The sequence below is a fragment of the Geotrypetes seraphini genome, chromosome 5 (assembly GCF_902459505.1).
Source record: "Geotrypetes seraphini chromosome 5, aGeoSer1.1, whole genome shotgun sequence".
Taxonomy (NCBI): domain Eukaryota; kingdom Metazoa; phylum Chordata; class Amphibia; order Gymnophiona; family Dermophiidae; genus Geotrypetes; species Geotrypetes seraphini.
In genome coordinates this window covers 108,075,388-108,091,691 of record NC_047088.1, presented here as the reverse complement: position 1 = coordinate 108,091,691, position 16,304 = coordinate 108,075,388, and the positions used below count along the sequence as shown (strand labels likewise).

Below are 16,304 nucleotides of genomic sequence, written 5' to 3'. Positions count from 1 at the left end.
TCCTTGCTGGATGTCCGTTACCTGGAAATTACAAACCCTTTCGTCTTTTGGATCATTTATTTGTGTAGAGGAATCCTGGCTGATTAGGGAAGCTGGCCTCTAAGGCTTCTGTGGCAAGATGGATTTGGCAGCTATTTCCAATGCATATATTGGGTGTGGCAAGGAGTCCCCAATTTCTTTGTGGGCGCACTCCTCCAGAGGAGTGACTTCTTCATGGACAGAGTCCAGAGTGGTGTCACTTGAAGAGATTTATAGGACAGCCACATGATCCGCTCTTCATAATTTTACTAAACTTTTTTATAGAGTGCATGTGGCGGCTTGTGAGGATACTGCTTTTGGGTCTTCAGTTTTATCAGCAGGTTCCTTTAACCTGCCCTAGACTCGAGGGAACTGCTTTCGTACTTTCCACTGGTCAAGACTCTTTTTGCCTTTTGCACTAGAAGGAAAGATTAGGTACTTACCTTGATAATCTTCTTTCTAGTAGAAAGGCATACGAGTCTTGACATTCCTTGCTGTCAAGATTTTCTACCACCTGCTTACTGTCTCAGACATGGATGTAATGGACCTGCGCTTGATGGGTTGCTGCTTTGGAGTCCGCAGAGTGTTGAATGCCCTGGACAGCTCAGCCATTCTTAAATAGATGCCTCCATAGGGGTGAGGGAACTAATGCTATACAGGTAAATTCTTCCTGCTTTGAAAATAAATGGAATATATGAAATAAGAGTTTATATCCTTATGACCTGGGGGGATTGTTAAATGTTCATTTCTAATTGATTTTCTTTAAGGTCAGAGCAGACAGGCTGATCAGGAAGATCCCTGCAGCTCTCCTCTTTATTTCTTGCCTTGTTGTGCTTCTCAACTGCTTTGGTACGAACTGAGGATCACAGAGCATTGTTGGAGGAGGCAGAACCAAAAAATGTAGATGATACTTTTTACAAAAACTCATGAATACATAACCCACTGGTCAAAACTCATATGCCTTTCTACTAGAAAGAAGATTATTGAGTTAAGTGCCTAATCTTCCCAAACCCCTTCACGGAGTATATGGAATGCTCTCTTACCTTTGTATTCCTCTATCCCTGTCCTATCATATTATAGTTCTATATTCTTTCTCTCCTTCCCTTCCCTCCACTTTAACTATATATTAATTGTAAACCACAATGATACCTCGTGAATTGTGGTATAACAAAGTTTAAATAAACATGGAAGTAGCAGCACTAAAGGCCAAAGGGTCTTGGATTTGATATACCACCTTTCTGTGGATACAATCAAAGCAATTTTATATATACTATATGCAGGTATTTTTTCTGTCCCTAGTGGGCTCATAATATAAGTTCTGTACTTCGGGCAATGGAGGGTTAAATGACTTGCTCAGGGTCACATTGGAGCTGCAGTGGGAATTGAACCCAGTTCCTCAGGTTCTCAGCCCACTGCATTAACCATAAGATGACTAATCCACTCCAAATGTTAGACAGTTCTCCCAACAGACTCAGTCATCTGTGTAAAACAAGGGATTTCTGAAAAGGCTGTTTGTATACTACTTCCTGGTAGTGAGTAAATGATTCAGACCCTGCCCAGATTGATTACAGCTGGATAATTGGTTTCTGGTGGCTCATTCAAACTAATCCTTAATTCTTATACAGAAAACAATTGTTCCTGTAGTCTGTAGGATGCCTTCTGAGTCACTTGCAGGCAGTGAAGCAGTTCTAGCTCAGGGTTAATGTCTAACTCCAGGAGCTGAGCTGCTCAAGAGTTGAATATATAAGTTGTCGTCTGGCTCAACACTGTAAAGCAATTCAGACCCTAAACCTAGTTTGGCCTGGGGACAAAATTAATAAGAAAACAAGAATTGCCATACTGGAACAGACCGAAGGTCCATCAAGCCCAGTATCCTATTTCCAACAGTGGCCAACCCAGGTCACAAGTACCTAGCTAGATCCCTAATAGTAAAACAAATTTTATGCTGCTTATCCTAGGAATAAGCAGTAGATTTCCCCAAGCCATTTCAATAATGGCCTATGGACTTCTCTTTTAGGAAATTATCTAAACCTTTTTAAAACCCTGCTAAGCTGACTGATTTTTACCACATTCTCTGGCAACGAATTACAGAGTTTAATTACACTTTGTATGAAGAAATATTTTCTTCGGTTTATTTTCAATCTATTACGTAGTAGCTTCATCACATGTCCCCTAGCCCTAGTATTTTTAGAAAGAGTAAACAAACGATTCACATCTACCCTTTCCACTCCTCTCGGTATTTTATAGACCTCTATCGTATCACTTGTGAGCCATCTCTTCTCCAAGCTGAAGAACCCTAGCCATTTTAGCTTGGAGGCCTTGAATTATTGACCTTTTGCTTAGGCCCTTCCTACCTGTCGTCGTTGTGGGGTGAAATTCATTGGGGAGTTGCAGCTCTCCTTTCCTTCCCTTTGAGGACTGGCATTGTGGCTGAGAGTGGAGCAGCTGATATGTTCAGCCATGTTTGAACTCCCTTTGGAGTCCCATGGGAGGATAGTCCACCTCTTTTCATTCTGCCATCTCAGAGCAGGCTGGTGGAGCTACTGTATTTGGTTCTAGCCTTTCAGGAGCAGGGAAATTGAAGCGGAGGAGTCATTTTTGTGGTACCGGCCCAGGCTGGCCTGGCTTGATTGGGGACATGGAATTAGAAACTGACTGAGACTGAGGGAAATGAAACTGACTGTGGTTTGTTTTTATTTTTATTTATTTTTGTTGGGCTTGTTTAATTTTGCTTTTCCTTCTTTTATTTTTTCCTGCTTTTATTTTTAGGATTTTACTTTGGGGTTCTTTGATATTAAAGTTTTCCCTTCTATTGTTGTTCCTTTTACATACCTATAGTATTGAATTTATTGTATTATCTTTTCCCTCTTTCTTTTCTTTATATAAGTAAATATAAGTAATTATTTCTTTCATCAGTACTCTAGTTAGATTGTGAGCCTGTTGGGACAGAGAGGGAAATTCAAAGTACCTGATTAGATTTTTGTCCATTACTTATGTCAATTTAATTTGTTTTTTAAACCACTTCGAATCCTTTGGGAGATTTAGCAGTATATGAAACACCACATTAAGGGCTCCTTTTACTAAGGTGCAATAACGTTTTTAGCGCACGCACAAAATTACTGCACGCTACACTTCTAGAATAACGCCAGATCAATGCTGGAGTTAAGGTCTAGCGTGCGCAGCAATTCTCTAATGCGGCTTAGTAAAAGGATCCCTAAATTAGATTAAGTTGTCCCATCCTTTTTATCATTTTTGTCCCATCATTTTATCATTTTATCATTTTGCCCTTCTCTGTACCTTTTCTAATTCCGCTATATCTTTTTTGAGATACGTTGACCAGAATTGCGTACAGTATTGGAGGTGCGACCTTACCATTGAGCAATACAAGGGCATTATAACATTTTTCATTTTTGTTTTCCATTCCTTTCATGACAATTCCTAACATTCTATTTGCTTTCTTAGCTGCTGCCACATATTGAGCTGATGGTTGACATGTGATTATGATCATTCCTTGTAGAAAAAGGCAAAGTTACAACTGAAAGAAGTGAGCACGTAGTTGTTTCTTGTTCAATTATTCTTTTATAGCAGTTCAGATACTGGACTGGTCTGGTAATGATGCTAAGGAAGGTAAGTTACAACTGAAAGAAGTGAGCACTGAAGTAAAGGCTGCTTTGTTTACCTCATTGGAATAACTATGAGACGACATTGTATCTTCCAAAACAGACAATATTTGTTTATTGTTAGTATAATGGCTTACAAAATTATAGCAGCAAACATAGCAGAAAGAAATAAATATATTGTCAGTTCAGAATATGCAATGGAGAGAAGAACTTCACCCATATGCTTAGCAGGGGGCTAGCAGTTCCCCGTAGCATAAGTAAGTGAATCTCTCTGGCCCTATCTGTGATGCACATGTTTTTTATACAGAGAAATTCTTCCTTTGTTCCAAAAAGTACATCCCCGAATTCTGGTCATGACCCCTATTGATACAAAAAATGTATACCTAACTATTCCTCCTCTCAGTTCACGCCTCTCTCACTCCCTCCCACGAGAGGGGCACGGGCAGTCCAGAAACAGAGGGCACTTCATGAACTTCTTCCTTATCACCTTGCTGAGGCTGATTTGTGGTTCAGGATGCTGAAAGTAGAAACAAAGATGCAAGGGTGACCTTCCAGCAGCCCAGCTGCACCTGGTTCCCATAGGCAAATGTCCAGCATGTTCTTTTAAAAGTTCTTTCTTGGTATCAGTCGCCTATGTCTTCTGCAGAGGATGTTGCTCATTATAAATGGTTTATGGCTTTCCAGGGTGCCTTGCATCTGTGAAGTCATACAGCACTGATAACAGCTCAGCGGAGCCTTAGAGAAGTATCCTCCCAGCAGGGAATGGAGACAAAAACTTTGTAGCAGAGGTCAGCTGGGTTAGCATTTCAAAGGATACATATGTTCACAGATAGCAAAGTACAGACTGTTCCATCTGATTAACTTATAAAGAAAGGCTGTTTTAGACTGTGAGAAAATATGTGTTAAAATGTCTGTGGTTTCCAGCATACACAAGGTAGTCGTCCACAAGGAAATGGCTGTAGTGTCCAGGTTACACAAGGTAGTCGTCCACAAGGTAAATGGCTGTAGTGTCCAGGTTATCCATCTCAGCATGTAGTTGTTTCTTGTTCATTATTCTTTTATAGCAGTTCAGATACTGGACTGGACTGGTCTGGTAATGATGCTAAGGAAGGTAAAATTAGATCTTGCCTACTAATTTTCTATCTTTTAGTCCCAACAGACCAGTCCAGAGGTCTACACAGTCATACGTATATTTCTCCATTTGTCTTTTGGGTTATAAACTGTCGAGTTTCTTTTTGGATTTCCTGTTCTATGACAGGTTAACCTTTCCAATGGTTTAAGAACAAAATTGTCATATTAAGTATGGCAACTCAAGTGGAAGGCTTAATACAGGCCCTAGTTTTGTCAGTCAAAATACTGAATATCTGAGGCTGTACAGTGTAAGTCACACAGAGTTATATTATATTCTGTCTCCATCTGCTGGTTGACAGACACAACCCACAGATTCTGGACTAGTCTGGAAGGACTAAAGGAAAGAAAATTAACAGATAAGATCTAATGGTATTCTGGTATGGTATCAGCCAAAAACTGAACCAGACAGCTTCTTCTAGTGCACTTCTGCCCCAATATTTAGGAAATAAATTATAACATGCCTGCCCCCCCCCCCCAAAAAAAAAGAATAAATGCAGGGCTCTTCTATTGGTTGAATTTCACAGCCAGCGATCCCTGCAGAACAACTGTGAACTACCTCAGCTCAGCCCTGGCTATTAACAAGTACAGGCCCAAGTTTCTTTTTAAAGATATTTGGTAACAAAAGCTGAAACTGGGACCTCCCCTTTTAAAAATAATAAAAAAACCAAAACTACTGATTACTCGCAAGTAGAAATGTTAAATTCTAGGAAGCAACAAAAATCTCTATAAATCGTGAAGCAATTTTGAAAAAGAGTAATTTAATTTTAATTTAATTTAATTCTTATATACCGCTAATAACCGTGAGGTTTCTAAGCGGTTTACAAAAATGATGCATTAAAAGATACAATAAATAAATAAGATAAGTACTTGGAAATTCCCTAACTGTCCCAAAGGCTCACAATCTAACTAAAGTACCTGAAGAAACAATTTATGAAAAGTAAAGATAAAAATATAAAGACAAGAGGTAGAGATAGAGATAGAAATGAATATTCCAACAAGATGAATATTCAAACAAGAGTCCTTGTTCTGTTACTGTTTTTATGACATCACAATCTGCAAATTTCTTTCATCTCAAAAGACAGAGGTTTCTAAATGAGTGAAGAGGAATCCTCATTACTAGGGAGAGGGTGGGAGAGGCCCAGGGTCAGGCTTTCCTCTAACTGTAGCATAGTAACTGAAGGTTGGTAAAATCCGGCATGGCCCATCTAGTCTGCCCAGTAAGGCCCACCATTTTGACCAGGTGGGCCTGCTGGCAGGAGGGAGTGGGCATCTCTCCTGCCGATCATCTATCAAAGATACAAGGGAAGGGTGTGGGGATGTCAGGTACGGAGAAGGGGGGGGTCTATCCTTGGGAGAGTACTAGGGGGATGGTTAGTGGGTGGGTGGGAGGTAGGGAGAGAGAGAAGAATGGGGGATCTCCCTGCCAGTTCAGCTCATTGTGGCAGGGGAATCCCCGACCAGCCGAGCCAGCAGGACTCCCCAAAGCTGATTGATAAAGACAAACAGTTTCGTTTTATATGGTATGAGATGAGGCGAGGTAGGATAGGACAGAATGTATTGTAAAGAGCAGGTTATATGGAATATGATAAGGAGTGCAATGTTATAAGATAGCTTTTGGGTATGAAAAGTTTTATACCTTTCTCATCTTTTTCCTCAGCGTCCTCCATTCAGCACTGACATCTTCACCCTGGATCAGGTGCCATTGATCACAGATTATGTCCTCAACACCTACTTCCGTCACTTCAAGCTCTATAAATATGTCTTCACTTCACAGGTAGCAATCATTCTACATCTACATATTACTCTGTATTTACAGACATAATGTGGAGAGACTTTTAGATATCTACATACATATGGAATAATTTTATAAAATTTTTTGGCACATAAAACTTGGTTTACATGTTTATTTATTTAAAAATGTATATACCACTTTAAACCAAAGCAGTGAACAATCAACATTCAAAATATAAAAGACATGCATTATGTTAAAAAAACATAGATCATGCAGTCAGCTTTCCAAAGGCATAACGCACAGAATGCCCCAATCTTCACATAAAGGCTAGCACATACAAATATGTCTTCAAAATTTTCTTTAAAACATCCATGGGTTTATACAAACGCATTTGCCCAGTCAGACCATTCCAAATATCCATTACTGAAAACATTGACAACCCTATTCACACATGTGATATAGTAGTACTCGCCCTATCAAATGGACAATCTCATTGCATATTCTGACCTTAACTCTCTTATTGGATAATACTGTTTCAGCATGCCTCAAAAACACTCTGGAGCTCTATGGTATAGAGTCTGATGTACAATGGACAAAACCTTAAACTGAACCCTTTGTCTATGGTAATACATACATATGTATAAATATTTCTCCAAGGACAAGCAGGCATCATATTCTCACATCTGGGTGATGTCATTTCATGGAATTTGGTACAGACAATCAAAAAGTGTTCTGTCACTTTAAAAACATTAAGACCACCGTACTGTGGGCATGCTGGTGCCTTCCCACCTGATATCAGCTTATGGGACTCACCGCGCTTCAGAGTAACAGTTTAGTTTAGCGACACAGCAACAGTGAAATTTCCCCTGATGAAGGTCAGATGACTGAAATGCTTGAATAAAAACAGAGCGTCGGGCAGATAATGTCCAAGACCAACGTTGGATTAGCAGCTGGCTATTTAAGATAAGTGTTGCTGTTGAATTGATTGAGCTCAATAGGCCCTTCATAAAGTAGTCAATAAATTGAGTCTTTTAAAGTTGTAGAAATCATTTTCTAAGTCATAAAATTGAGCACTATTGGGGATATTAATAATGAATAATTAAATAAATAATAATTTTTAAATGAGTTCATGAAAAGTTAGAAACATTAAATAGTGAGGTTTTGATTATTAAGGGAAGGGAAGGAGAATTTGGTATAGATGATTATACTGTGAGAACAGAATGTGGACCTGAGATAATATAGGTTATGGGAGGTCCGATGCACTGAGAGTCATCAACAATAAACAATATATGATGTACCCTCCTCCTAGTTTATTACCTAAAATATTAAGATATATTTTGTGTTATATGTAGGGTAAGACAATATTACTAGTGGGACAAGAAAAATTTATTTATGAATGGATAGGCGTGAGGAAGCCAATTCTGATTGAATAAATAAAGGAGTTCATAAAAATCCGGTAACCCTATTAGTTTGCTAACAAGTTATCTGGAGGGATAGCATCACTGGAGAATCATCCGACAGGGGAACCTCCAAAATGTCTACGTCATCCACTACAGGCAGTAAGGAAGGGGACAGCAGGAAATAATCTAATTGTGTGTAGAGGTTATGTGGGTTAGAGAAGAAGGTATAGGTACACACCATAGAGTGCAACAACCACCAGAAATCCAGGAGCCCGAGTTGGTAGGTCAGGAAATTTACCCCTTTACCACTGTGGTCCTGGGGAAAGCGTTTTGGGGAGCGCAATCTAGAGTAGGATCCGCCGTAATGTTGAAGTCCCCATCTAGAATTATTTGGTAGCCCGGGTGCTGTGCAAGTCTCGCCAAAATCCCTGAAAAAAAACAATGATTGTACTGATTAGGGGCATACACATTACAAAGCAACAGTTTATGTCCCCAGAGCTCCCCAAGAACCAGCACATATCTACCCTCTCTATCCTGAATAACTTTATGCATGTGAAAGGGAAATTGTTTGGACTAAAATGGCCAGCCCTCATTGATGGCTATTATAGGAGGAGAAATACACCTCTCCAACCCAGTCCTATCTCAGTTTCTTATGTTCTACTGTAGTGAGGTGCGTTTCTTGTAGGAAGGCAACATGAACATGCTCTTTGCAAAAACATGTCAACACCTTTTGTTTGATAGAGGAATGAATCCTGTCCACATTAAATGTGGAAATTTTTAATTTAACCATACTCTACTTGCCCATCAGTGTGAAGGAAAGGATGCTGCAATCCTATATGGAAAAGGACCCCCCATCCAGGTCCCCCTCCTCCAGGCAAACATGGAAATGGGTGTTCTTGAAATCCCTGACAACTACAGACCAATGCACCACTCAAAACAGAGCTTAGTACTCTCAAACTATCACACATGCTCCCCATTCTCACTCCCCCATTCATACGTCCCCCCAAACACCCAAACCGACACACTCCCCTCCTCCCACTCCCTACCTGTGCACCCCCTAAAGATCCATCCACTATTCAGCCCCTGATCCACCCCACAAACTGAAACACTACAAGAAACCCCCAAGCCCTCCCCTTCCGCCTCCCAATCAGAAATGAAGTGCAAGCAAGATATCTGAGCTTGTCAGCAAGCAAAGGTACCAATGCTCTGAAGAAAAGCATGCAGGATAGACAGAAAGAGAAAAAGGCCTCCAGGTCGTGTCAGCCAAGTCCACACAGAAGCCAGTAAACAGGGCACTCGGTTGCTAGCCACCATCAAGGTCACAAAAGGTCAGTAGAGCCCAAGCCTGGTGAGGAATGCCCTGGACACCCAGCAGGGAGAGGCTCTATATTCAAAGATCCCGCTAAACAGGTTAACGAATTTGGCACGGCCCCATCAGGAATACTCCCACCATCCTACCGCACACCCTGAGTCAGAGCTCAGCCAGGCAAAGCAACCCAAAGTCTGCATGGGGCCACTCCACTCACGGAGCAAGCAGTTTGTCCAGGAAAGATCAGAGGTCCTCAGGGTTGTCCAAAGTAACCGTCCTATTGTTGTGGTGGATGCGGACTTTAACAGGATACTAAAGGGCGAATTTGATTCCTCTGGAATGCAGCTAGGTACAGTACGGGGCCAGGGCTCTGCGACACTCCGAGAGTTGAGCTGAAAAGTCCTGGAAAAGATATAGTTTAGTGCCCTGGTAATCCAATGTGAGGATCTGCAGGTAAGCCTCCAGTATTATCGCTTTGACAGCATAATTTAGAAATCAGGCTATCACCGTCCTCGGCCTGGCGCCCTCCGCATGCGGAGCCCCGATGTGGTGGGCCTTTTCCACGTGCACCAGGCCCAAAGTTGTCACCAAGCCTGCGGCAGCCAGCTCACCATCAAGTCTCCCAGCTCTGCATGCTTCACCGTCTCTGGCAACCCTATTAAGCAGAGATTGTTGTGGCGGTCGTGATTTTCAGCATCCTCCGCTCTTTCCGCTAAGGTTTTATTTGGCTCTCCAATGCAGTAATGTGTTGCTCTGCTGTCTCCACCCTGTTTCTATGAGTGTGTGAAAGAAGCTAACCCAGGAATAAAAATAATAAGAGAAAAATACCTTGTGTGCTGTCTGTGCAGAGATGTATGAATGAGTAATAATATTTGGGTGTTAGGTAATAGCTGAAATTGGTGTGAGACACAAGACAGACCTAGGTGCCCCATTGTGGCCCCTGGAGCTTGTGTGGGGATCACAATAGCACAACACTGAGGTACCAAACAACAGTTGGAGACTTGAGAGGAGGTTTGGTATGGTAGAGGCCCTTCATGAGTCTAGAAATCAAAGGTGTACAGAAAATGGTTTCTTGTCCAATGGTGAATGAAAAGCACTAATTGCACTGAGATGAACTCGAACTGAAGTAGTCTTGAAACCAGAATTGGAAAGTATAGGAGATAGTCTAGAACCAATGGAAAAGGTCAAGTGATCACATCTAGCGAGTGGAGATTATACCAGAAAGTGAAATGAGTCCATCTGAAACAATAACAACGTTGTGTGGAAGTTTCCTGAAAGCTTCTATAATAGCTGACACTAGTGGAGATAGTGTGAAAGCATCTATTTGGGAGAAAGATACTATACTACGAGTGCTAAAGAGCATAGACTTGGATGACAGATAGCCTTTGTTCTGTCAGCACTGTTGGAAACACTTGAAGTATGATGGGTTCCCATACACTGAGTTATAGGAGGCAAAGGAACCATATCCTATGAGAATCATGGTGGCTTGTTCTTGGCAAAGTTTGAATAGAGCTTTCCCAACAAGAGGTATTGGAGGGATTGCATAGAGAAACATCATGAGTGGTCACTCAACATGCCTCTCTTATGACAGATATTTTCAGATCGAGGGACCCCCGAGGTAGACCTCTTTGCTTCCCTCCACAACCACAAACTTCTGCTTTTCTGCTCCAGACTCTACAATCCCAACCATCTGGAGTTGGATGCCTTTCTCCTCAATTGGTGAGATAAGTTAAACTTAATAGAAAGTGGAGAAAAAGCCTCAGTTCTGCTTCATGGGCTCAAAAAACTCTACTTTCTCTCATATGGGCTCCGTTTTTCTGAATCAAAATGTTCACCGAATCAAGTATCAGCGGTAGCCATTCCCCAGTTCCCCAAAAGTCTTGGAAGATGCAGGGAAAGTTCAAAAATCACTAACAGGCACAGATTAAACTCAGCGCATGAGATGGCAAAAAACAGATACTTAGCTGCCGGTCATCTCATGCCTCTTGTGCCATGATCCCCCAAACGAATATGCACATGCAGGACAGCAGAAATTGAAACGGCGTCTTCACTACAGGGCCCGACTGGGAACTTCCTTGTTTCGCTGAGGCTGCTTCAGAAAGCTTGCAAAAGCCACATTCAAAGATATCACTGCTAGTGCAATCACTGCACAATGGAGCCCATTATTATAGTGTTGCCCATTTCTCCAGCTTTCCTGATCTCTGAAAACATTTCTTCATTTGTCTGTTCATTTTGTCCCAGGGGATGGTAGTATAACCCTACCTTTATATTCCTTCCCTTCACACATGGAATGTCTCTCCATAAGGATTCCACACTGCTATCTATGTCATGCAGAATGTTTTTATTTTATTTGATTCAATTCCCTCTTTAACATATAGTGCAACCCCCCCCTCCAATTTGATCTACTCTATCCTTGCGATATAATTTGTACCCAGGTAATACAGTGTCCCATTGATTGTCCTCCTTCCACCAGGTCTCCGAGATGGCTATTATATCTATCTCATCATTCAGTGCTATATACTCTAACTCTCCTATTTTATTTTTAGGCTTCTAGCATTTGCATACAGACACTTCAAATTGTGTTTTTTTTCCTTGCAACTACAGTCTGCTGAGAAGTCAGGGAAAATTTGAGTCTTTTACTCTGCCTTCCTCTTAAACTCTCCTGGCTTTCTTTCACCATTATTGGAACCTCTTTATTGGGACTCCCTAAATATCCTGTTTAATAGTAGCCTGCAAAGATACCTCACACCGAACGATCAGCTCCTGGGCAACTGTCAGCTTTCACCCACATCTCAGTTTAAAAGCTGCTCTATCTCCTTTTTAAATGTTAGCGCCAGCAGCCAGGTTCCATCCTGGTTAAGATGGAGTCCATCCTTTCGGAACAAGTTCCCCCTTTCCCAGATATTTGCACAGTTCCTAACAAATCTAAATCCCTCATCCCTGCACCATTGTCTCAACCACGCATTGAGACTTTGGAGCTCTACCTGCCACTTGGGTCCTGCGCGTGGAACTGGGAGCATTTCTGAAAATGCAACCCTGGAGGATCTGGATTTCAGCTTTCTACCTAAGAACCTAAATTTGGTTTCCAGAACCTCCCTCCCACATTTTCCTATGTCATTGGTAACTACATGTACCAGGACAGCTGGCTCCTCCCCAGCACTATCTAAAATCCTATCTATGCGACGCATGAGATCGTCACCTTCGCACCAGGCAGGCAAGTGACCAGGCGATCCTCACACCCACCAGCCACCCAGCTATCTACATGCCTACTAATCAAATCGCCAACTACAACCGCTGTCCTTACTTTTCTGTCCTGGGCAGAAACCTCTGGAGACACATCCTTAGTGCAAGATGATATTGCATCCCCTGGTGGGCGGGTCCTAGCTACAGGATTATTTCCTACTTCACTAGGGTGATACTGTCCTTCTAGGAGACCTCGCTCCTCTAAAGCAGCACAGGGGCTACCAACCTGGAGGTGGTACTTCTCTACAACATCCCTGTAGGTCTCCTCCTATGTACTTCTCTGTCTTCCTCAGCTCCTCCAATTCTGCTACTCTAGCCTCAATGGAACTTACTCGTTCTCTAAGAGCTAGGAGCTCTTTGCAGTGAGCACACACATATAACTTCTCGCTAACCGGGAGAAAGTCATACATGTGACACTCAATGCAAAAAACTGGATAGCAACCCTCTTGCTGTTGGACTACTGTCTGCATCTTGTTATTAAGCTTATTAGTTAACTTTATTAAGTTACTAGGAATATATTAGACCAGTATAGAGAGCCTTAGGATTTTATTAAAAGTTTGTTCTTTAGAAGGGAACCTACAATTGAGCTTTTCTTCCCAAACCTATCAAAGCTCAGAGCAAAATAATGTATACTTACCCAAAGATATGTCTTCTACTAAAAAAGAGATCTAAAAAAGAGAACTACAAAAATATAACCCAATAAAACCCAAGTTTATCTTTCCCAAGTCTGAATACCAACCAAACAAAATGTTCCAATGGATGCGTTTTATTTTCTTAGCAGAGCAGATCTTCTCAGTATCTCTTCAGGTGTGGGGAAAAGGGTGAGTTTCCAGATCTGGTGAGAGGGTTTGGGGGTTAGGTGTTTCAGGTTTGTGCAGATTATCCTTGTTAAGATCAGCTGGAGAAATGTGATGGGTAATTTAGAAGTAGTATAAAAGTAATTTGAGCCTAGGAATGGATGGGTTGTGGGGAGCGTGCACATAGGATTTCTTGGAATCATCCGTTTACCTCTAGTAGAGCATGGAGTTCCTCTATTCTTTTTTTTTCTATTAGGTTCCTTCCCTTGCCTCCACGCTCTTGGATCAGATATTAGGTCTAGATTTTTGCAAGGCAACTCAAATCTTTGAGTGTCAGAACTGCAGGCTTTGTCATGCAGAGTTCCCTTCCTCAGAATTTCTGATTCTGGTTTTGCATGGTCCCATCTTTCTTACTGAAAATGGTTTCTAGCTTCCATATCAACCAAGAACTTACCTGCCTTCACTTCTTTGGGATTGAGGAAGAATGATAGTGTTGAAATTGTTGGATATGCGCAGAGTATTATTGCAGTAACTGGAGGTAACAAATTAATTTTGACAGTTGGATCATCTTTTCGTACTGGCGGGGGCTGCCCATAAAGGCGACCAGCCTTGAAATAGAACATTTCAATATGAATCCTTGTGGCCATTTCTTCAGCCTGTATCAGAAGTGGAAAGCATCCGCCTATATCTGTCAAAGCGCATTACACTAGAAGCATGGCTTCCTCATGGGTGAAATCTTCAGTGGTGTCCCCAGAAGAAATCTATAGAGCAGCCATATGGTCCTCTCTCCATAGGTTCATGAAGTTTTACAGGGTGAACATGGCAGCCAATATCGAGCAATAGTGATTCTGTACTATGGTACTATCGGTATCCAGATTGTCTACTATGCAACAACCTGTTTCTGTCTACATATTCAGATAACTAATTCAATACCACTTTTCCCAGAATCGCACCTCCATTGGTGCTTTATGCTGCTTAACACCACTGTGGGCATGGCTAACACTGAATGTGAAATTAGGCAGCCTACAGCGCCTACGGAGGCACGATTCACATCATAGGTAGGTGCCATAAATGTAGGCTAGGAAAACCCTAGCCTATATTTCCAATGTCTACCTTTGCCAGAGGCACGATTCTGTACCCAGCAACACTGTGTGATTGACATGTGAACAGTAGCCGCTTTTAAGGCAGCTGCCAACAACAGTCAGGTTACAGCAGTGTTTCTCAACCTTTTTAAGCCTGTCCAGGTTCCTGGATGGACTTTCCAAAACCTGGCAGTTTTTCTGGGTTTTGGAAAGCCAGAGCTCCAGCCACATCTTGAGGGCCTTCAACAAGCATGCATGGAGGCAGAGCTGGGGGATGGAATGGGGTAGAGCCATGCATCCGGGTTAGAAACATAGAAGATGACGGCAGAAAAGGGCCATAGCCCAACAAGTCTGCCCACTCTACTGACCCATCCCCCTTGATTTTACCTCTTTAGAGAACCCACGTGTGTATCCTATTTCTTTTTAAAATCCGGCAGACTGCTGGCCTCAATCACCTGAAGTGGAAGTTCATTCCAATGATCAACCACCCTTTCGGTGAAGAAATACTTCCTGGTGTCGCCATAAAATTTACCACCCTTGATTTTCAGTGGATGCCCTCTTGTGGCTGAGGGCCCTTTAAGAAAGAAGATATCATCTTCCACCTCGATACGGCCCGTGATATATTTAAACGTCTCTATCATGTCACCTCTCTCTCTACGTTCCTCGAGCGAGTATAGCTGCAATTTATTCAGCCTTTCCTCATACGGGAGATCTTTGAGTCCCGATACCATCCTGGTGGCCATTCGTTGCACAGACTCAACTCTCGGCACATCTTTTTGGTAATGTGGTCTCCAGAATTGAACACAATATTCCAGATGGGGTCTCACCATGGATCTGTACAACGGCATTATGACTTCGGGCTTCCGGCTGACAAAACTTCTACGGATACAACCCATCATTTGTCTTGCCTTCGATGAAGCCTTCTCTGCTTGATTGGCAGTTTTCATGTCATCGCTAATGATCACCCCCAAATCACGTTCTACCTTAGTCCTGGCTAAGGTTTCACCATTTAGTGTGTACGTTTTGCACGGATTTCTGCTGCCAAGGTGCATGACTTTACATTTTTTAGCATTGAAGCTTAGCTGCCAAGTCGAGGACCAATGTTCCAATAGAAGTAGGTCCTGCGTCATACTGTCGGGCAAAGTGCTCTTACTTACTATGTTGCATAGTTTGACGTCATCGGCGGTTTGTCCATCATTAAATATGGTAACCCTATGTGAGTACATATCTTTCCTGCTGGCTTTGTTACAGTTAGTGCTCATTGCACGCAGCAGGTTGGTTCCATGTTCTTGCCTGTTTTTCATGTTGCCTGCTTATTAATTGTTTTCTTATATATTGCAGAACAGAACAGAATTCTGTTGTGTGGCGGGGAAGTTCCCCGTGCCTCCTTTGTTTCTATACTTTGTTCCAGTGCTATTCGTTTGCTTTTAGACTGAACTGTAGGGGGTCTGTGTTCCTCAACCATGTGGGAGAAGCAGAGGACAAAAGTGTGTGGTTTTCTGTAAGACACGATTTGCGGGTTGAGATAAAACACTTGTCCTTGGAATGTCTCTATGATACTAGATATTCTTGATCTTTCATGTACAAATGATGTCCTTTGTAATGTTGTGTAATAGGTTTGTACAATCTTTTCCCATACCAAAAAACTGTAATTCCACGCAATGTTCCAAGAGTACTCTTATGTAACAGCATATTGCAATACCACAACTATTAATTTGTAACCTTTTTTGAGTTCTTTGGGGAAAATGGGATATAAAACCAAACCAACCAACTAAATAAATAAAGGTAAAAACCTAATCTTTCAATCTATGCCACAGAGGTGGAATTATGATGATCTATGGATTTCTGACATTTTGTTTCTTATTCAAGGTCCGACTAGATATTTCCCTGTCTTACTGTGGCCTTCCTGAATTAGAATCGCAACTGAAAAGCAGTGGCTCAGGTACAGACAGAAAATAAGACTCACTTCTTT

At 41.8% G+C, this 16,304-nt stretch overlaps 1 protein-coding gene across 1 annotated transcript in view; it reads left to right on the top strand.

The window, feature by feature from the left end:
- CCDC189 (coiled-coil domain containing 189) overlaps window positions 1–16,304 on the top strand; it is an 89,875-nt gene that overhangs the window by 54,998 nt on the left and 18,573 nt on the right. The window contains exons 6-7 of the mRNA XM_033945512.1: window positions 6,427–6,543; window positions 16,202–16,274. Of these exons, the coding sequence (XP_033801403.1) occupies window positions 6,427–6,543; window positions 16,202–16,274 (190 nt within the window). The remainder of the gene's footprint in view (window positions 1–6,426; window positions 6,544–16,201; window positions 16,275–16,304) is intronic.